Source organism: Myzus persicae, unplaced genomic scaffold, assembly GCF_001856785.1.
Source record: "Myzus persicae strain clone G006 unplaced genomic scaffold, MPER_G0061.0, whole genome shotgun sequence".
NCBI classification, from domain to species: domain Eukaryota; kingdom Metazoa; phylum Arthropoda; class Insecta; order Hemiptera; family Aphididae; genus Myzus; species Myzus persicae.
The window spans coordinates 584,439-606,830 of NW_019100593.1; the positions used below are offsets into that span (position 1 = coordinate 584,439).

The window sequence follows — 22,392 nt, forward strand, 5'->3', positions numbered from 1 at the left end:
TTAATAAGTGATACTAATGTGGACAGTAATGCATATTGCTGGACGTACTCATATGTCTGTTGTTTAAATGAACTCAAGGATAGTAAATAATAAATAATGGACAATGTATATTTTAGACTGACTGATGTATATTATAAATCCAAGATATATTATAGACTTAGTTATGATTCAATTTGGGAACCAATAATTAATTATAAAACATGATATATTAATTGATATTTATAACTATTATTTTTACATAAGTGGCATAATGTCTACATTTAGTTATACTGACAGTATAGCTGTAACTGAGCTTAATGCACAAAAAACAATTCTAAATTCTGGGTCTAATATCATGTAAATTTATTTAATTACATTTATTATTCATCAACAGAGCTATTTTCTTCCCATCAACTATTTATTTTTATTCAATAAGTTAAACTAACATTAACTAGACATTGCTAGACGTACACACATTTCTGTTGTTTGAATTTACTCAAAGATAGTACATAATAAATACTTTTTGTATACTATAAATCCAGGACAAAATTATAGATTTGAGCATTGTTGAACACAAATATTATACTGGATTTTATTTTAATGGGCATGGTTCAACTGTTTTCAAATTGTTCAATGTATGCTCTGTTAAGTGGTACATTAATACTAAAATCAACATAAGTAAAACAATATCCACATAATAATATAGATAATAGACTCTTAAGTCTTAATAGAACTATATTTTTTGTGTCTATGTGCTTATATATATATGTATATTAGTTTATAGCTATTGTTCACGCTCACAAGTTGTTAGCTATAATCACTATTATTCTGTTATTATTATGTTATTTTATTTAGGTATTTTTGGGTACTATATTTATTATTCTATTGTGCAGTCATTGTATCAATGCCACCAAATATACAATGATTGCTTGTTTTTATATAATTGTGTGTATGGTACTGAATATCGTTCCTATGTCCATATTATTATTTTATTTTCGGTATGGTCTGTTCATTGTTGTACCATTTTTCTTTTTTTTTTCTTTCGGTACTCTCGAAACAGCAAGTTGTGTGCTGACTGCTCAGTATATTTTCTCTGTATTCGGTTGTATGCGTCCATTTCCAGGTAGCATAAAAATATTTTTTAAATGTGATCAAAATATTACAACATTGCTAACGTAATGTATTGCAAATAAAATATATTATTTTGGTTTTAAAAATATTTTTCAGTTATTATTTTTCCATAAATGTTTTTTTAATATAAAAAATATAAAAAATATTTATTTTGCAATGTTTTTTAATTAATATTTATTTTTTATTTTTTAAATGTTACTGAATTAATATTTTTAAGGTAATATTAATTTGTAATTTTTAAAATGTTTATTAATTAATATTTTATTTCAAATGTTTTTTACTTTTAAAAATATTTAATTATTAATAATTTAAAGAATAACATTTTCTCATATTTAAAAAATATTGATAATGTTGATATTTTATGCACTAGCAATATTTAAATATGATTAATTAACGTTGAACTGCAATAAATTAAAAACAAATATTTTTGTAAATGTATTACGTGTTTAAAAAAATGTTCAAATCAAATGTTCAAATTGCATACCATTTACTTCTTGGCAGTAATATAATCGATCTTCAAATTCCTGACGAATATTTTGAAAATTATCACTCGTTAATTTATGGCACTCGTCAAATATTTTTTGCTTGAGGTCCTCCATGGTGTCATTCGGTGTTTTATAGACCACTGTTTTTAAATGGACCCAAAGAAAAAAACCAATCGGTGTCAAGTCTGGTGATCTCGGGGGCCATTCAATAGGCCCGCGTCGCCCAATCCACTTGCCTGGATATTCTTGATCCAAATAATCCCTGACAGCAATTGTGTAGTGAGCTGGAGCACCATCTTGTTGAAAAACAATTTTGTCTTCGTCCAACTCTGTCTGGTTGTCATTATTTTCAATCGCCTAAACAACTAACGTTTGAATGGTGTTTTGAAGCATACCAAGGTACTTTTCACCAGTTAGGTTTCCTTCAAAAGATAACGGACCAATCACATGGTCCCCTAAAATGCCAGCCCAGACATTTATTTTTTGGGGCCATTGAGTGTGGCCTTGTCTCGTGATATGGGGATTAGTTTCGGACCAATAACGACAGTTTTGAGTATTAACTTCTCCACAAAGGGAAAATCATGATTCGTCACTAAATAAAATGTGCTTAACTAAATCCGTATCACCCCTAATTTTTCCCAAAACTGTTTCACAGAATTCTAATCGTCGATCTTCATCGCCTTCCCCTAACTCTTGAATAATTTTCATTTTAAATGCCTTATATTTCTGATTCTTTAATATACGCCAAACACTTTGTTTAGAAATACCAATTTCATCAGATATGGTTTTTAATGACTTTGTTGGGTCATTGGAAACCAAGCCTAGAACAGTTATTTTTATGTTTTCATCATCGACAATTGTAGAGCTCCGTCCCGTCTTTTTTTTGTCTTGAACACTACCAGTTTCACAAAACTTGTCTACAAGATGTTTGACGTACGATTTTTGAACATTTTTTTCTATGATAGAAAAAATTAATAAAAATTACAGTAACTATTAAATACATTCCTTAGCTTATTTTAAATAAATAAATGTGTATAATTTAATTTTTACCTGGATGCAAAACATTAAACTGTCTAGCAGTTTCGGTGAGAAATTTATTGGTCGAACCATACAAAAAAATTATCTTCACACGCTCTTCAATCGAATACATTATTATAAATACTTATTTATTTAAAAACAACTTACATAGTAAAATATCCTATTGAACTAAAATTCTGAATAGGTACTAATGAAAAGTTCAATTTAATTAAAACTTATACTGATTTGTACAGCAATTTTACAATAATAAAAATAAATGAGATAACAAAAGTCTTTAAATAATTATGATTTAAAATAAACCATTAATTGCAGGATATTTACATAAACAGTCGATATTCATATACCTAATATTTAGGTAGGTACCTTTAATCTGAGTTAATTACAGATTTTCGATATTATTATAATAATCAAATACCATTATTACCTTAACCACCTAATTAAGTATTTAAATTTAGTAAGCAAAGTAACTGTAATCAATTAATTACGATTATAATAATAAATTAAAATAATAATATTGATTTTGATGATCGTATGTTAAAATAAAAATAATGAACTGTTTACAAACAATTTTGTTTGTTATTTTTTTTGAGGGTGTCATTAAATTACAGATTCAACTATTGTAGTGTATCAAAAGGTAGTTATAAGAAAAAATTGTTTAGCACTTGCAAATTAAGCCTATACTAATTATATCAATAAAAAGTATTAATGCATATTTTACTAATCTTTGGAGGACCATAGTTAATAAACTAGCGAACCAAAATTGATGATTCGACTACCAAAATGTTCAGAAAAAAAAGCTTTACCAGAATCCATTAAAAATATAGTGGTTACCATTTGAAAAAAAAGTTGATTTTGCTATTGGTACACCTGAGTGTTTAAAAATGTTGAAATTATTATAAAAAAATTGCTTGTTAAAAATAAAGAAACACGTCTTTTTTCGTTTTAGCGAAATTCCATGTCATCGTTCCATAATCGTCAAAAAACCCCGCGTACAATGACATAAGATACACCCTGTATATAAATTATTAAATATTAAGTATTATAATTCATATTATAAAATAAGTAGGTACCTATATTAATAATATTTATAATTATTATACATTGACAATTAATTATATATTATTAACAATAGGTATCCCCAACAACTAATCTTTTTACTAAGTACTAAATCTGAATCACTCAGGCAAAAGGAGGCTGAAGTTGAAAAGTATTTCTTGGAGACTGTTAATCGTGACCAACATGGTAGATTTGTTGAGCGATTACCACTTCATCAACCCATTGATGATCTTGGCGACTCTCGTTGCATGGCAGTTCAAAGATTGTTCAATATGGAAAAACGTTTAGCTAAAGATCCATATTTAGCAACCGAATATCGCAAGTTCATGGCAGAGTATCTAACTCTCAGCCACATGGAAGTGGTACCATGCAGCGAATGAAATAGAAATGAAATCTTACTATCTGCCTCACCATGCAGTTATAAAATCAAATAGTCTCACTACCAAGGTACGTGTTTTTTTCGACGGTTCAGCGCAAAGCAAGTCTGGTGTTTCTCTAAATGATATATTGTCACGAGGGCCAGCCACCCAGCCTGAACTTTTCTCAATATTGTTGCGCTTTCGTGTGCATAGATACGTCCTTACTGGAGACATAGAAAAAATGTACAGACAAGTTAAAGTATCCACTGCAGACTGTAATCTACAATGTATTGTGTACAGAAACTCTCCTGAAGACCCTGTTATTGATTATAGATTGCTCACTGTAACCTATGGAACAAAGTCAGCATCGTTTTTGGCTACGAAATGTCTTTCTCAACTAGCTAATGACACCTCCGTTCCGTCGGTTAGCCGTGCAATACGTGAGGATTCCTATGTCGATGACTTAATCACTGGATCCTCTTCTATAGACGAATGCTATTCTATTTATACTGCACTATGTCGAGTATTGAACGCAGCAGGCATGCCATTGAGAAAATGGTATTCAAATTCTCCTCTACTACTCAATCAAATTCCACATACTGAAGACGATCCATCTTACTTATTGAGGCTCAATGATGAAGACACCATAAGTACTCTAGGGCTAACATGGCAGCCTAGCATTAATTGTTTTAGATTCATATTCAAGGACTGGGATCCTTCTGTAGTAATGTCCAAGCGTTATTTGTTATCGGATATAAGCAAAATATTTGACCCCCTTGGGCTATTAACGCCTGTGCTTATAAAAGGCAAGATATTTTTGCAACAATTATGGACTTTGAAACTTGGATGGGACTCTCCATTGTCAACTGATTTTGTGTTGCGTTGGAAGCACTTTTATCATCAATTTAAAGAACTTGAACACATTAGAGTGCCTAGAACTGTTCTTAATATCGACGCTTCAATAATTGAGCTTCATGGATTTGCTGATGCGTCGCAAGAAGCTTATGGGGCATGCGTTTATTTAAGATTCTTGGCCCCAAGTGGTAGCATATCAGTGTCACTGATTGTATCAAAGTCTAGAGTTGCTCCACTGAAGCCAACCACAATTACAAGACTTGAACTTTCTGGGGCACACATATTGGCTGAGCTTGTTCATAATGTTGTACTTGAATTAACTCAAGTGAACGTTATTATAAATTCTTCAAATATAATACTTTGGTCAGATTCCACAATCGTTCTGTCGTAGATTAACACTTCGAAACTACTCAAGGTGTTTGTTGCTAACAGGGTAGCACAAATAATTGACCTCACCAGTCCAATGCAATGGACACATGTTCCCGCCAGCTGTAATCCTGCTGACATAATAACCAGAGGCATTGATGTTCAATCGCTCAGTACCCACGAGTTGTGGTGGAACGGCCCCTCATGGTTAAGTCAAGATAGAAAATACTGGCCGGAGTGTCCTCTGTTGACAGATGAAGTTCCTGAAATCCGACAAGTCAAACTAGTTCTTGCTACTGTTCTGCCTACTACCACCCTGCTTGATGAATACTCTGATTTCATGCGCTTAATTCGCATCACAGCATGGATATTAAGATTTAAATCAAACAGTAGCATTTCCTCAGGAAGAGGGGGCCGTTGACTGTAGTTGAGTTATCTAACGCAAAAACAACTTGGCTACTTCAAACTCAAAAGTATGCCTTCCATAGTGATTTAGACAAGTTAAATAAAAATCATCAATTATCTAAACAAAGTCAATTAAAGAAATTACATCCCTTCATTGAGAGCTCTGCATTAATACGGGTAGGCGGTCAGTTGTCTGAGTCAAACTTGTCAGACAGTATGAAATTTCCTATAGTACTGCCATCCAAGTCCAGATTGACTCGCTTATTGTTTGAGTACGAGCTCAAATGTTTGTTACACATCGGACCGCAAGGATGGCCAGCTCATATTCAAGGCACCTTCTGGCCAATACCTGTTTACATCAAATATAGTTTCAAGCGCTTTATCTTTGGCCCACCATCTAGTAGTTCCAATCTTTTGTAATCGTCTCAGTGTCTCACGTCCTTCAACCAATTGATCCAAATTTTCAATCCACTTTGATGTACGTTTATAAGGATTTCCTATAAATACTGCTACTTTTTCTAATAATCCAAAAAATAAGCGTGCTTCTAAGCAACTTGAACATGAGCCAACCATAACTAAATTAAGTGAATGAGCATAACAATGTGTATAAATCATTAAAGGCGACACTTCTTTTAACGCTGCTTGGAGTCCGTTATATCTTCTAGACATATTACTAGCACCGTCAAAAGCTGAAATGATTATATTTCTAATATCTAACCCTAAATTATTCAAAATAGTTTTGACCAATTCAAAATATTGTCTTCCAGCAGTACGGATAGGAGTCATACATAATAATCTTTCATGTACAATGCCATTTCGTACATATCTAACACAAATTGCAACTTGATCCATTACTCCTACATCTTGGCACGAGTCTACTTCTAAACTTAACTTCCACGCTTCTTTTACTTGAGAAGCGATTGCCAATTGAATTTGATTTCCACAAATATTAATAAGTTTATTAATTGTTGTTTTAGATAAAAAAGTTACTAAGTTACCAAGGCCTTTAGTATTATGATGAGTTTCTTTTCTTTTTTTACTTGCTTCTATCGATGTATTAACATGGCGATCAAGTACAGGATCATATTTGGCAAGTAGTAAAACTAGTGCAAGAAAATTTCCATGATTAGTATTATTATTGTCAAGCGAAAATGCTGCTTCATGTTTTCCTCTGAATGCCAGACCCTGAGTTCCAATAAATTTAATAATATTTATTATTCTTCGTAACACTAGCCGTCTTTGTAATACATGTTCACTGTGTTTTTTTTGATAATAAAGACTTAGTACATTGATTTTTACTTTGTAATAAAAACGACATGAGTGCCATTCCACGAGTACTGCTTTTTTCATGTAATTCAACTTGATTATATACATGTTTTGTCGATGGTGTTATACCCTGAGTAAACGGACTGGTTCTATCAGTATAACACAAACAGGTAATACAGTAAATTTTATTGAGATGAAGTGAATAGGAAAGCCATTTTCTTTGAACCATAGTTTGATTTGACATTATTCGATAATATAAACGACATGTTTTAAATGGTAAATTATGAAGATCTCCAGAAGGTTGAATTGGATGGTATCTTAGGAAACACAACTCATCACTAGCACTCGCATTAATATTAGGCGGTACAAATAATGTAATTTCTTCTATGGCTTCAGGAGATAATGCAGTGTTAGGAACTAGAAAAATTAAAATGAATAAAAATATATATTATTTTATATTATTTTATATATTATATTTATTTTTTATTTAATATTACCTGATTTATTTTCTTTATTAATATAAATATCATCAGCTTGTACATCAGTATTAATTTAGTTTTCTGAAAACATAAAATATTATTGTTCATGTAATATATAAATATTAAATAATATTAATAAGTTTTCACTAAATTAATTTTAATGGATAATAATTATTTAATAATAGGGTAAGAGTACCAATGAATGAACGTTACCAGTGAATGAACAAATTATACTTTATATTGTATTATTAAGAAACCCAGTGCACGTACACTTTATATTTATAATATATAAAACAATCATAATATTCTTATGTTGCCACACGTGATTTTTCATGAACACAAGAACGTTTCTCTTTTATATGAAACGATAAGTTTTCCCCCCAATTTGTAAATGATACTGTTATTATCATTTTTTTTAATTTTTGATTATAGAAAAAAAATTTGTTTAAGGTCCTGAGAACTCAAATAATGTTGAATTTAAACTAATTGTAATAATATTCATAGAAAATAGGACGGAAATTCAGTTTTAATAGGTTTTGGTAAGTTTTGATTACTTAATTTATGAGTTTTGATGGTGTTCATGTACTGGTTTCAATAAAATGTGGTAAACCAATGAATGAACAACTGTTCATTTATTGGATTTCATACTATTTTGTCTTATCCAGTAAATGAACATTACAAAATAATATAAATATTTTTCCTTCATTTCGTTTAAATTACATTCATCATCTGAATATAATACAATAATTATTGCAAATTGCTATATCTTATAAAGTGACCTAATACAATTTTAATTAAAACAGAATTATGGATAATTGCAATGATGCTGAGAAGATTTCTAAGAAATCATATTCTCGATTCCTATATACTCAAGCCGATTTGATTAGTGCTGTTTCTTCTATAAAAAATAAAGAAAAAACTTTGAATGCAGTACACAGAGAAACAGGTATTCCCAAGTCTACATTAAGCAATAAAATAAATAATAAAGTACCTATGAACCGGAAAATGGGTCCTCCAACTGTCCTATCAGATAGCGAGGAAAGTAGAGTTGTAAATTGGATATTAGCTAAGGCAAGAGTAGGATTTCCAATACACCCAGAAACATTAAAAGATTCAATTCAAAAAATCTTAAAGGAGTCAAATAAACCTAATCCTTTCACAGATGATCGCCCTGGAATAAAGTGGTTTAATTTATTTCTTAAAAGACATCAAAACATTGCAAAACGAAACACTGAATTAATGCCCCAAGAGGGTTGATTATTTGAATTTAGGGTAGTTTTTCAGTTTTTCCTAATTATCTCATAAACTATTCTACTTACGATAAAAATGTATAGAGCGTTTATTATAAATAATCTTATTTCCTAAAAAAAAATGTTATAATTAGTAATACGCTTAAATCTATTTATTTACATGAAAATCAATAATGAAAATAATGTGTACAATTTCTGCAACATATCGATTATACAATATCTCCATAGATTGATTAAATATACGAATAAAAAGTCTTATGTTAAATTAACGAATTAATGATATTATTTCTTTGTAATTGTCGTAATGGATGCATAATATAATTGGTTGCATATTGGTCATTAAATTGTTTACGTCTGGGTTAAAAATAGAATAGAAATTATCTCTAGAAAAATACATTCACAATAGTATTATCGCACTGTATCGCAGTAATTTTTAGACTAAAAATATTGTGGCTATTAGTTATCTCAGTAATATTATCGCAGTTGTCATTTGGTAATCAGTGACTATTAATCGTTTATTCTTATTTGAAATATTACTTTAAAATGTCGCGAAAACAAGTGTTTTTGGTTGGGATTATGAAAAATCAAATAACTGGCGGAAAGTTACCCTCAAAAAGAGATATTTTAAGAGTACTTTTTTATAATATGCGTGTTGTTAATCTTAGTTTACAAGAAAGTGCGTCATTAGTTATTGACGAGTGTCTTATTTATTGGAAAAAAGCTCGCATACCAACACATCATCGTTCGAATTGTATTGCTAAATGCAAAAAATTGTACACTGATTTACGAATCCTGGAAAAGCATAAAGCTCGTAAAAGTGAATTAAATAAAAACAAACGAAAAGAATTTGAAGATGGCTTAAAAGATTTGTTTGACATAGCACATGCTGACGCTCTATCTAAGATAAAAATTGATGAAGACAAACAATTTTTAATTGCACAGCGAATAAAAGGACGCCAAGGGTGTATGCTTGGAGTTGATACGAAACAAACAAAAATTGAAAAAAATAAGATAGCCAAAGAAGAAAAGTTGAAATTACTTAGAGAGAAACAACAGTCAATCCTTGAACCAGGTATGTGTTATATAATTAATAAAATATTTTGATTTTTTTATAGTCAAGTATTTAAGCCGTAAATATTAATATACTTTTTATTTGAATACCAACATAACTGATTTCTATGCATTTTATTTATTTATATTAACAAGTTAATCAATTAATTTAACAAATTATTATTTTTTTTATTTTTTAGTATACTATTCCGAAACTGATTCATCTTTGTCCGATTATTCGAACTCTTGTTGTAGTATCAATATTCTAGAATCACCAAATCGTTTTATTCCTAGTACATCGGGCATCCAAGATAAAATTTTACCCGAGTCTGGGCCAACAAAAACAAAAAGAGCTAGAAAAGAAATAATATCTCCACGATTATCAGCTGTTTATTATGTATATTGATTTTTCGTAAGTCCTTTATTAATTAAACAACAAAGCGCTTCATCATCAGAATATGGTATTGGTTTATTATGGTTTTTAATATTTTTTTTTATTTTAGAAGCTCTGGTTGGAGTTATAGTTGCTTCTTTTAATAATTCTGCACAATCTCGTTTTCCAGCTTTGTATAATTTTGTTTGAGCTGCAAATGTTATTTCCGGTGTAGTTAGGTCTTCAACGATGCTTTTAACTCTTTTACTCTTCGTTCTATTTTTTAAGGCAGAAAACTTTTTTGCTGGCCTTCCTACAGTTTTAAGGTTTGATTATTTTTTATATCAGGGAATTTAAATTCTGTTTCCAACCATTCTTTATATTTATTCATAAATATGTTCAAAGTTCGATTACAACCTGACCATTTTTTTGTTGGAGAACGTGAAAAATTCAAGATTTCTGTTTCTATTTTTTCTACTTAACTTGTATCCCAATTCTTAAAACCGTAATTTTGTATGATAAAATCCAATAAATATTTTCTAGAATCAATGTTTTTGAGGTGACAAAGGTCCATTATTTCTTAATTTCAAAAACAGTGTCTTAAACGTCAATTTTTTTTCACAAACATTGTCTGAAATAATATATTATATTGAATTTGTAGAATTTAAATTCAGAAATGTATAATTTATGTAATTAAAGCTATTTTTATTCTTATACACACATACACACACGTTTATATTAACTTGTTGAACATACAATTTTAATGTGATACCTAATATTTTAATTTTAAGGTACTTATCTGATAAAGTAATAACATATTTTCTTTGGTAATAAAATTGCTAGAGTCTCAAAGGCAGCTAAAGGCAGATAAATTATACATGATTAGAAAGCTGAGAACTTGTACTATAATCTACAATAGCTTATAAAAAGGCAAAATTGGGCAATTCCCATTCTTAGCACTTTAAATTCACGAAATCATCAATTATTCAATAGTTTTAATACTGCAATACAATTAAATAAGTAGAACAGTAGCAATTTTTAAACTTGAACAACTTACCTTCAATTTCCATGTCCATATTAATTTTTAAAAATATAACAAAAAAAATGACACAACAATTTATGAAAAATATAATACGTACTTTCTTTTAGGCGTTTACTCGATAAATGAACAACGTTCACATATTTACTCACGATAATGCATTTATATTCTGCAGTTATTTCGATATGGGTATTTCAAAAAGTTATTTTTGTGATCAGTATTTTGTAGACAACCAATTTATCATCAGAAAAATATTTATAAGACAACTTTTTTTTTATTAATTTTTGACGCGCCAAACTTTCATTTTGAACCACTGTGCGTCGCACCGATAAGACGATAACACAAACGTTGAGACGTCACGAACATGTTTTGTCCGTCTAAACTACTACACTGTATTGATGTTTGATTATTTTTAATTTATAAATTAACATTCATCAACAATCTAAGATTATTCATCAGATAATCAATAAAATTTATTGTGTAGATAAAATAAAATAAAAGATAATTCATTATTTATCTAGATAATTTATTTAGATAATTTACCTAGGTATTGCTCAACACTGCTAATGCATTTTCCGTTCAATATTTTTTGTTCAATGTAGAGCGTCCCGAGTTTGTGTATGTTGGTACAATACACCTATGATTTCAACGTTACAGCAGTGATGGGAAACCGCTCCCACCTTCACCACACCGAGGTGGCTAGCTAATAAAAAGACACTCAGGGTGCACCGCTCGGCGCTCGTCATTCTTGTGCTAACCGTGTTATTGCCATTAACTCAAACGTTTTTTCTCACCGGCAGCAGACTTGATCACATTTATTTATTCCGTCCGTTCTTTTGTTCTTCGCTATTCACTATTCGCTTTTCTTGATAGACTCAAAGATGACGAAATATATTGAAAAAATATTACTTTTGTTGGCCATCACCTACCCTGTGTTGGCAGCCCCGTGTTATTTAAATTTCACATCACAAGTTATGACGGAAGTAGATATAAGCATTCGCAATCATGGTGAGTAATGAGCATTATGTATTATTTTATAAATTTCATAATTTATCATTCAAATGTTTAAGATTTATTTTATCCTAATATATATATTTTTTGTTAATTCGATTTTAATTTAATTTGTAATTATTACTACTGAGATCGCTTTTATTTCACAATTTTATTCCCCTGCCATATACGAAAAAAAATAACTATAGTATTAATAATTGTTTTATAATAATATAATATATTGTGGGTATTAATTGAACTTGGTGGTTATTAATTTTTAAGCTTTTGTATTTTACATTTAAAATATTTATGATATAATATACAAAAAGCCATGGATACGGACGGCGACGGTAGTCACGAGGTTTTCGAGCGTGAAGGTCGCCATTGCCGTTGAGCGAGGGCGAGAGGGGACAGGCCGCCGGACGCGATAGTCGACGTTCCGCCGAAAACCATAGTGACCAACAGTATAACAATGTGAATTTAATTATCAATGACACCTATTAATATTGGAATTTTTTTCTCATCAGTTATCACTAGAGATTACAATCCCGGCCCGACTTTATGATCCCGGGATTACGGGATATTTAGCTATTAATCCCGGGATCCCGGGATTATCCCGAAATTTAATAAGAAAATGTTTAAAAGAATTATGCACAATTTTGTTTTATTTAAATATTTTTATTATTATACATAAGAATAGATATTAGTTAATAAAGTTTATATTAGTTAAATAAGTTTATAAATATACATTGGTTTTAATTATTTTGAAAATATGAACGCAGAAATAGTAGAGCGTCTAATGATCCGTCTCCCAGTCTGCTTCTTAGCTTGTTTCCAATATAGGCTGCTGCTGAGAATGCACGTTCGGACTCGATACTTGTAGGAGGAATAGACATTAAATACTTAAATGCTAGCTCTAAGTGATGCCCGCGAGTTCCTCCATTTTCAAATAAATTCATCTCTTTTTTGATTATTTTTATCAAATCCGTTTCTTTTTGTGTTATAGGATCAATTGTTCTTTTAATTTTTCCTATTTCAAGCTCCAACTTTTCTTTTAATGTCATTTGAGTGAGTGTAAAAGATTCACTTTCTGTTTGTTCAAAACAATGTTGTTGTTCTTCATTAGGTGTCATTAGGTGTTCATTATAATGTATCCTTTCAATTAATTTTATTATTTGTTTTCTAATAAAATCATTTTTAGGGATTAAAAATATATCTTTCAAATATGTAATTTTATCATAGTCATCATGAGGATTCTGTAAATAACTCAATACGCCAGACAACTCTGGACGTCGTCGTTTTTTTATACGATCACTCAAGCATGTCCTCATTTTATTAGCAAGTACTGAATTTTTTTCTGACAATTCCTTGAAAAGAAATTTAAATGCAGCATCAGCAGTGCACAAATTGGAATCACGACGACCAATTGCTTCCACTGTCAGTTTAATAGGGGCAAGTACATCTGTTATCTCAGTAATTAAGTTATAATCAGAATCTTCTAATCTGACTGGATGGTTGAGATCTATAAGCGATTTTTGTATACTGGTTTTTAAAAGGATAAAACGTTCCAACATAGCAAGAAGACTATTCCATCTCGTTTTACAATCCAGGAGTAGTTTAATTTCTTTTCCATGCTCTGCTTTAACATATTTTTGAAGTATAGTGTCATTTTTTGTCGGAGATCTTTTAAAATACATTACAACTTTGCGTATTTTTTTAATTACCACATTAATATTATATTCATTGGTTAAATCTGGCATGTCTTGAATAATATCATTTTGCGGAAGAATATTTAAACCTGAATCCGGAAAGTCAAATTCTTCATCGTCATCTTCATCAAATTCTTCATCGTCATCTTCATTTATATCATTTGCAGTTGATTCATCTCGAATATTTATATTTTTTTTATTATAAAGTACATCACAAACAGCTAAATGAATACAATGCGCGAAACATAACTGGTGTTCAGTGTCAACAAGTTTTCCTACTTTTAGCATAACATTTGGTCCATCGGTTACAATTGCGACAATATCTTCTTCTAGTGAAATATCAAATCGACTTAATCGTTCTTTTAATACACAAATACAGTTTTCAGCTGTCATTGAACCATTAACTCGAATAAGACCTAAGCTCCAAAATTTTGTTTGCGAATGGACGTTAATATTCATAAAACGTTTGTTGGCCGTGGAAGTCCACTCGTCAAAAGTTAAACTAAATCGTTCACCTTTTTTTTTCAACCGTTTAAATTCGTCAATTATTTCTTTTCTGATTGTTAAACTAAAATTGACTACACGATTTCGAATTGTTACGGCTGATTTTGGTAAATCAGAGTAACCTTTGGATATTAATAACTGTCTTAAATCATTAGAAGTTATAAAAACAATAAATGGGAAACCATCCAAAGCTGTCATTCGAGCCAAAACATGATCTAGTGTATCACTCTTAATAAAATATTCAACTAACTTTCGTTTAGCTGGTGGTGGTGTCGAATTTTCTTCTAACGGTTCTCAATGTCCATGCCCAGTTGATGAACAATTGCTTTCAGATAATACTTTAAAATTATGTTTGGATAACAAATGCGTGTGTAAACCTTTTGTTGATCCTCCCAATGTCTTCAATACTGCTAAACATCGTTTACAACGCGCACTTTTTCCATCGCTTGCAATTAGGAAATGACACCATGCAGACGATGTATCTAAATCTTTTTTGTGTTTAACAAAAACACTTTCACGTGACATTTTATAATAAAAGTATAAACACTGTGGTATCAAAGTTAAATATCAAAAAAAAATATCCGTGAGCCGTGAACGTGACTGATGAGTGTTGACTGTAGCGCTACGGCCTACGTATTGAATGTATTCAGAGAACAGCGTATTGCGTATATTAATTGTTCGTACGTATACCGATCGGTCGTAAAATATATAATCTCATAACAGTCATAACATAATATAATCTTATCTTAAAAACACGTTAATCGGCATTCATAATCGGGGTATTGAATTATTGAGTGATGTTACCATAGAGTAATATAGAGGCGGCGTATCGGCGTTCTGTGGTAAATAACATTGATGCGGAAAGAGGCGCGGTTTTGCAGTGTGGCCCTTTCAAAAATTAAAAATATTGTACCATACATTTATTTTATGTAGTGTTGTCATGAATGGCCTGTTGATACGGTTAATACCATTTTATTTTGTCATGTATTTTCTTTTAACTGAAGTCGGACTTTCCGTTTGAATTTGTGCATAATTTACAAAGTTAATATTTTATGACTTATGTTTATTATAAAAAAACTTTATAGTTTATATATTTATCCGTCTTTTTTCAATTTACAATATCGTTAAAAAATGCCTAGCTGTTTTATTTGTGGCAGAAGTAAAAATGTTAAATCAAAATCTGAAAACATCACTTTTCACAGGTAAGTTGTGTTGTGAAGTAGTATTAGAATTTTGTAATACCATAGCTGATAATATGAACCACATTTTAGATTTCCTGCTAAAGAATGCATTTTGCAGAAGTGGCATGGTTTTATCCTAAGTCATAATTTAGCAGTGGACAAAATTCATAAGAGGAGTATTATTTGTTCTCTTCATTTTGTACCTGAGTCATTTATTGTAAAGAATAATTTGAGAATACTACAAAAACACGCTATACCAACAATACAAATATCTAGAGTAAAATGGGTACCTATAGTTAATTAATAATTTTATAAATATATTAAAAATAGTTATAAGATATTATGATCTATGAGTTTCTTGTATTGAATTCTTTGCCGTGATTGAAATTATAGGCAAAGATTAAGTATCCTGAATTAAAAGAAAATCTATCCCTAGCCGAACATAGCAATAGTAGCTCTAAACTTCCTATGAAAAAGATTTTAGTTCAAGTAATTTAATTTAATGTACAAGTTAAAAATGTAGGTATGTATCTAATAAAAGTATTGTTTATTAGGCATCTTATAGTTATGATCCTTCTCAAAGTGTTGCACCAACAATTGATCTTGATTTAACAGCAAGTACTTTAGAAACCTTAAGTCTGTGTACGCCTACAGTAAGAGTAAGCAATAATATACAACTTGTTTTTTCTATATTTATTATTAATGTAAGTATGTGCATTTATTTCTTAGGTGCCTAATATTAGTGAACTACCTGAAGGATTTTCTCCATTAGCTAATTTGGATCAAACTATGGCTAGTACATCATCAGGATCAGAAACCTTAAGTCTGTGTACGCCTACAGTAAGAGTAAGCAATAACATACAACTTGCTTTTTCTATATACTATGATTTTTGTATAGTAATGTAGTATTCACCGATTATGATTTTTTTTAGAAAAAATTCAAATCTTCTTTTGTGGCTGCTACTAATGCGTCTCCTAATGACACACCAAGGCGTTCATATCTAAAACGTGGAATTTGTATTTTGTCAGATATAATGCAGATAAAAAACAAGAAAATAAAAGAATTACAACAAATTGTCCGGCGCAAAAATAAAAAAATTGATTCTTTGTCTGAAATTATATGCGAACTTAAAAAAAATAATCTTTTAACTGAAGACGACACTAATATTCTTTTAGAATCATTCGGTAAACATTCTGATTTAATTACTAAATGGTCAAATAAAAATTTGGGGAAAAAGGTGCCGAAAAAATGTAGTCCATCTATTAGGAAATTTGCACTATCTTTACATTTTTTTTCTCCTAAAGCTTATCAATACGTGAGAAATCAGTTTAATACGGTTTTACCACATCCTCGTACTTTAGGAAAGTGGTATTCAAGCATAGATGCAGAACCTGGCTTTACTAATGAAGCATTGAAATCGCTAACATTAAAAGTAACAAACTCTAACCATCCAATTTATTGTAGTCTCATGCTTGACGAAATGGCCATACGACAACATCTAGAGTTTAGTGGTTCAAAGTACTACGGTCGAGTTGATATTGGCAATGGCTTAGATAATGAAAACTTAGTATTAGCTAAAGATTGCTTGGTTTTTATGGTTGTTTCCATAAATGAAGGGTGGAAACTTCCAATTGGTTATTTTTTAGCTTCTAATTTAAATAGCACACAAAAGGCTGAACTGACAAAACAAGCTTTATATGCTTTGAAAGCTACTGGTGTACATATAGTTAGTCTAACTTTTGATGGTTGTACAACAAATGTTACCATGGCACGGCTATTAGGTTGTAATGTTGATGCTTCAAATTTACAAACAGCTTTTACAGTAGAATACGCAGATAAAGAAAAGGATGATATACCTATTTTCATGGATCCTGCACATATGATCAAGCTAATAAGAAATGCTTTTGGCGAAAAACAAATATTGCAACATGAAAACAGATTCATCAAATTTGATTTTATCGAACGTTTATTTTTATTACAGGAAAAAGAAGGATGTCATCTCGCAAATAAATTGAGAAAACAGCATATTTGTTTTCTTAAGCAAAAGATGAAAGTAAAATTGGCCACTCAATTATTGAGTAAATCAGTGGCAGATGCGCTAAAATTTTGTAAGCACAAGTTAAATATTCCAGAATTTGATAAAGTAGACGCTACAGTAGAATTTATTGAAATATTTAATTCCGTATTTGATATCTTAAATTCACGGTCTTACAACGCCATTAATGAAAAAAAGGCACTTTGCAAAGAAAACTTTAATTTCATAAATAATTTTACTGAAATGTTTACAAAATATATTAAAAATTTAAAAATTAAAGAAAAAAATGAATTTGTACCAGTCTTGGAATCTAGTAGGAAAACTGGGTTCATTGGATTATTGGTTTGTTTAAATTCATTAATACTTTTATACCATAAATATATATCTACAGATAAGTTAGATTACATAAGGTTATACAAAATCAGCCAAGACCACTTGGAATTGTTTTTTGGAAGTGTTAGAGCACAAGGGGGTTATAATAACAACCCCACTGCACGACAATTTCAATCGGCTTATAAAAAATTGGTTGTCCGAATAAATGACGTAGAAACATTTAATAATGGCAATTGTATTCCCCTGGAACACATTGACATATTACATTATTCCAGTTCAAACCCTATTAAAGTAATAAATATGAATAGCAGTTGCGGCAATTCAAAATTAGATTTAATATTATCAGACCAGAATGAATTTGAAAACAATAGAGTTTTTGAATCATACTTAAATGACCATGACTATATTTGTCAACCAAAAGATGATGGTATCAATCTTTTTACTAAAGAAGTAATTATATATATTGCTGGGTTTGTAGTTTTCAAATTAACATCAGTCCTTCATTGTGAAACATGCATTAAATCATTAATTGCTGTAAATAAAGATTTATTTTTGAATTCACTGATTACTCTGAAGAATAGAGGAGGTAATAAAGGTGGGCTAATGTATCCTAGCGAAGATGTACTTCAAATATGCTTTCAGACAGAAAAGCTTTTGAAAGTGTATGATTATCAAAATAGATCAATCAACACAGTAAAAATTCAATCCAAGATCCTTGACTATGTTCTACACCATCGATACATTTTTAAGACTTTACAGTTTCATAGCGCAGAAAGTAATAGCCCTCTATCAGATCATGTAACACTCCTAATTAAATCAATCTCTCAAACTTATATAAAACTTAAAGTTAATCATTGCTTAAAAAAATATAATGAAAAACCATCTTTAAGAACATGGTACAATAAGTTGACACTTTTCAGAGGCCAGTAACACTTTAAAATTTAAATTAATAAAATTATTTAACTGTAGCAGCTTTTGATTCATAATTTGTACCCTAAATAGTGATAAATAACAATATTAAGTGAAAAATAATTGTATTATTACAATGTAGAAACGATTACTGGATAGTGGTCATTAGTGGATATTTAAAATTTGTACATTTAAAAATATATGAAAGTTACAAAAGTTTACATTACCTAAAATAAATGTATGGTACAATATTTTTAATTTTTGAAAGGGCCACACTGCAAAACCGCGCCTCTTTGCGCTTCAACATTACAACAGAACGGCGCCTCTATATTACTCTATGGATGTTACACAGTCCCGGGAATCCCGGGATTTATTTATACTGGTCCCAGTATTCTCGGTACCTAAAAGTAGCCGGGATCTCGGGATCCCGGGATTGTAATCTCTAGTTATCACTCATTCTTATCACTTCAGAACACAGTCTTAGGAGATAATGTCCATACTAATGATATTTGATATCTAGGGATTTTCTAGCAACACCGAACGTGTAATGAACGCGTTCTTCTTTTTTCTTATAAACGCGTCCATTTTATAGGACAATGAACGTAAGCGTGAACTTTTGAACCCTTTTGAAAAACAATAACAATAGTATTGGTTCAAAAAAAATTACATACTTTTAGTAGCCTCAGGTCATGCATCAGCCGGCCGTTATCACTAGTTTTTTCGGATGACTGGATGGGTAACCACCGGGTTTTTAGTGACAAATATTCGCCACATATACATATTGTGTTCTAACCAACCGTACAATCCACATGGTAAAATAAACCTACCCGAATAACCTAACGAAAATAACCCGAATAACTCGAATAATCATAATAACCCAGGCGAATGACTAGGGTGTTGAAGCCCAACTCAATAATAAAAATTAAAAAAATACGTTTATAATGTAATGCAGTATTTTCTTCTTGTGTGTTTCAGGCCGCGATAGTCTAAATGGGCTATTATGTCCTCCGTTCGGGCTAAGGGATAAATTCGAGGTATCTACTATACAGACAGTGACACCGATGTACGGATGCGCTTACATGGAAAGGAACAAATTACTAAGCGCATCACCATTATTCCATTTGTGGTTAGAACGTCCAGTGCCAACTATAGAACACAGCCATTGCATTGATATTCGGAGTATGTTTAACGAATCATTATTATTACAACACGTTGGGAAAGGAAGGGCGTCGGTATTCAGAATTTTCAAATTCAATACAATTTGAAAATCTTTTTTTGTATTTTCGTTAGCACTTTAATTATAATAATTTTCGGGTGGTGTCGATACAGTAATTTTATCAACGCAAATGACTTCACAAAAGAGTGTCTTATTCCTTGTTGAGTTGTCAAACTTATGAAAATATTTTTTTATAAGAAAGAAGACGACATATTACAGGCAGCCTTTAACTCTAATTTTTATTTTATTTCAAATAATTTTAAAATTAAATATCGAAAAACAGAGTTCAATGCGGTCTGTAGAATATTACTCTCTATTAGAATAAAAAAAAAGATCAAATTTGGTTGGTTCTACAGGACAGGATCATTATTTTCATAGAGTATTTTTTTGTGGACAAAATGCCATTGTCATAACAATACTTTCTAAGCAAAAATATTAACCATATGTATGTATTTGTTCTGTTGTCATGTTCTATCAGATATGGATCACCTAATATTTGAGTGCCTGTCGAAGGAAAATCCTATCAACAGAATATTAGCTGACCAAGGATTTAAGTTCATTTCACTGCTGGAACATGTAGTTGATGAAAAATCCCTAGATAAAAGGGTATTCTACAGGTGTGCCGTGAGTATTCTATGTTAACGTTATTTTAAATCATAATTAAAAACAAATAATAGACCTTACGTGAAAATATTATAATCATACCAATTAATACTGCTAGCAAACGATAAAATATATGTGGCCACGCTCTCCCCCTTCCCCCGCCCGCCTAATCAATGTAACTCGACTTGTAATTTCGCAAAGAGAAATTAATTAAGCACACCCTATTTAACGGTTTGGGGAATCACATAATATATTATATTTGTATAACAATTACATATGTGTAATATACTATGTAATACATAACGTCCAATCGTTAATTAACACCAATTAACAACTATCCATCATAGTTTAAAAAAAAAAAAATATTGAACGGAAAATACATTAGAAATTCTATATTTAAAACCTATGAATATGTACACTGCCTGTTATTATTTTAAAATGTTTAAAAAATGTACAATTTAAAAATGGTCATAACTAGAGCTAGGATTTTGGTGACTTTTGCATTTTTTTGAATTTTTTAGTTAATTTTTACAAATATTACGTTCAATTTGTGTATTTAAACTAATTTTTGTTTATCTTAAGTTTTTTTTATATGTGTTGTATAGGCAATCTCAATTAGTATCTATAGTACCCTTATAAAAATAGTACCTTTGAACTTATATCGACAACATACAATAATATTATCGCTGTTATACCCGTTTCCGATAAAATTACTGTTGCCTGTCGGCAAATGGGGAAAATTGAAACTATATTAATAAAATAATATTAAAAATATTTTAAAACTATTTATATTTATATGTATATTTGTCGGCAAACTGAGTAGTTGTCGAATTGGGATTCGGCAAAGTGGGTATGAATCGAAAAGTAATTATATAATTAATTAGACTCACAAGTTAACTTAAATTTTAATATATTTCTTTAATTTACTTCTTAAAACAAATTTTTACCTTTTTTGTGTAACATAAAAATGAAAAATTAATAATTAATAATAATACATATTTATTTTAAAATTAAATTTTTTCGCTCATCAAAGTACTGTTTTGGACATTTTTTAGAATTTTTAGGTCATTTTTGCAAAGGTTTAGTTCATTTTTGTGCTGTATTTTTTTTGGGTCATTAAAATTCTAGATCTAGTTATAACTTACTTAAAAGTAATAACATCAATAAAATCTTCCGAGATGCTCCACATAATATTCTTGCTTTTACATTTTAGAAGGTGTATATTCACTATAATTTTAAAAATTACCGAGTAAAATATATTATTGTAAATGTACAGTTTGTCATGTTGTACTTTTGTAAGACGGACACAAAAAAGTAATAAGTAATAATAATTACAATTTATGTTATTAATAATGGTAATAATCTGAAGACAAAACTGCACCAGCGCGAAGCCGAGTTATTAGATTATAAGATACGGTTGATTAATTTTCTTTCTCTATATCTGTGTTTTTCTTTCTGCGCACAGATGTACGATGTGCAGGACAACAAGCAAGACAGAACAAGGATAATACGCATTGCAATTTCCAAAGAAAGAGAAGAAAAACTGGATGTAAGTCAATGTGAAGGACTTGCAAATCTTTTGGGAGAAAAAGAACTTCCATATGTCTCCGAGGGCCAAAGGACTTGGCCTGATGGCTCATTATATTTATATATGATTGGAAGAAATCCTGATACCTGGCCATATAAACCAAATGAGGTATACCTTATCACAACCTTATAACATGTTTTAATTTTAATACAGGTAATTTAATATTATTTTGTTAACATGTCTTAAATACCC

The 22,392-nt window shown here is 30.3% G+C and overlaps 3 protein-coding genes and 1 pseudogene across 3 annotated transcripts in view; 2 read left to right on the forward strand and 2 right to left on the reverse strand.

Annotated features, from left to right (window-relative positions):
• Nucleotides 1-1,518: 1,518 nt before the first annotated feature.
• On the reverse strand, nucleotides 1,519-2,745 carry LOC111035526 (annotated as a pseudogene).
• Nucleotides 2,746-4,076: 1,331 nt separating this feature from the next.
• LOC111035534 lies at nucleotides 4,077-5,690 on the forward strand. Its single transcript, XM_022317187.1, has 2 exons — nucleotides 4,077-5,228; nucleotides 5,295-5,690. The coding sequence occupies exons 1-2, from the start codon at nucleotides 4,077-4,079 to the stop codon at nucleotides 5,688-5,690; spliced, it is 1,548 nt and encodes a 515-aa protein (XP_022172879.1).
• A 275-nt stretch (nucleotides 5,691-5,965) lies between these two features.
• On the reverse strand, nucleotides 5,966-7,048 carry LOC111035542 (zinc finger MYM-type protein 1-like). Its single transcript, XM_022317199.1, has one exon. It carries the CDS (start codon nucleotides 7,046-7,048, stop codon nucleotides 5,966-5,968), a length of 1,083 nt encoding a protein of 360 aa, XP_022172891.1.
• A 7,359-nt stretch (nucleotides 7,049-14,407) lies between these two features.
• Nucleotides 14,408-22,392, forward strand: part of LOC111035666 — an 11,082-nt gene continuing 3,097 nt past the window's right edge. The window contains exons 1-9 of the mRNA XM_022317367.1: nucleotides 14,408-15,536; nucleotides 15,606-15,801; nucleotides 15,909-16,004; nucleotides 16,070-16,174; nucleotides 16,245-16,361; nucleotides 16,448-17,624; nucleotides 19,769-19,972; nucleotides 20,488-20,633; nucleotides 22,078-22,308. Of these exons, the coding sequence (XP_022173059.1) occupies nucleotides 15,466-15,536; nucleotides 15,606-15,801; nucleotides 15,909-16,004; nucleotides 16,070-16,174; nucleotides 16,245-16,361; nucleotides 16,448-17,624; nucleotides 19,769-19,972; nucleotides 20,488-20,633; nucleotides 22,078-22,308 (2,343 nt within the window). The 5' untranslated portion in view covers nucleotides 14,408-15,465. The remainder of the gene's footprint in view (nucleotides 15,537-15,605; nucleotides 15,802-15,908; nucleotides 16,005-16,069; nucleotides 16,175-16,244; nucleotides 16,362-16,447; nucleotides 17,625-19,768; nucleotides 19,973-20,487; nucleotides 20,634-22,077; nucleotides 22,309-22,392) is intronic.

Excerpts from the sequence above, each read along its gene's own strand:
- LOC111035534 (XM_022317187.1), top strand. The coding sequence starts at position 4,077 with ATGAAATCTTACTATCTGCCTCACCATGCAGTTATAAAATCAAATAGT. Across the intron at positions 5,229-5,294 it reads TTGTACTTGAATTAACTCAA|ATTAACACTTCGAAACTACT; the intron begins GTGAACGTTATT and ends GTTCTGTCGTAG.
- LOC111035542 (XM_022317199.1), bottom strand. The coding sequence starts at position 7,048 with ATGTATATAATCAAGTTGAATTACATGAAAAAAGCAGTACTCGTGGAA.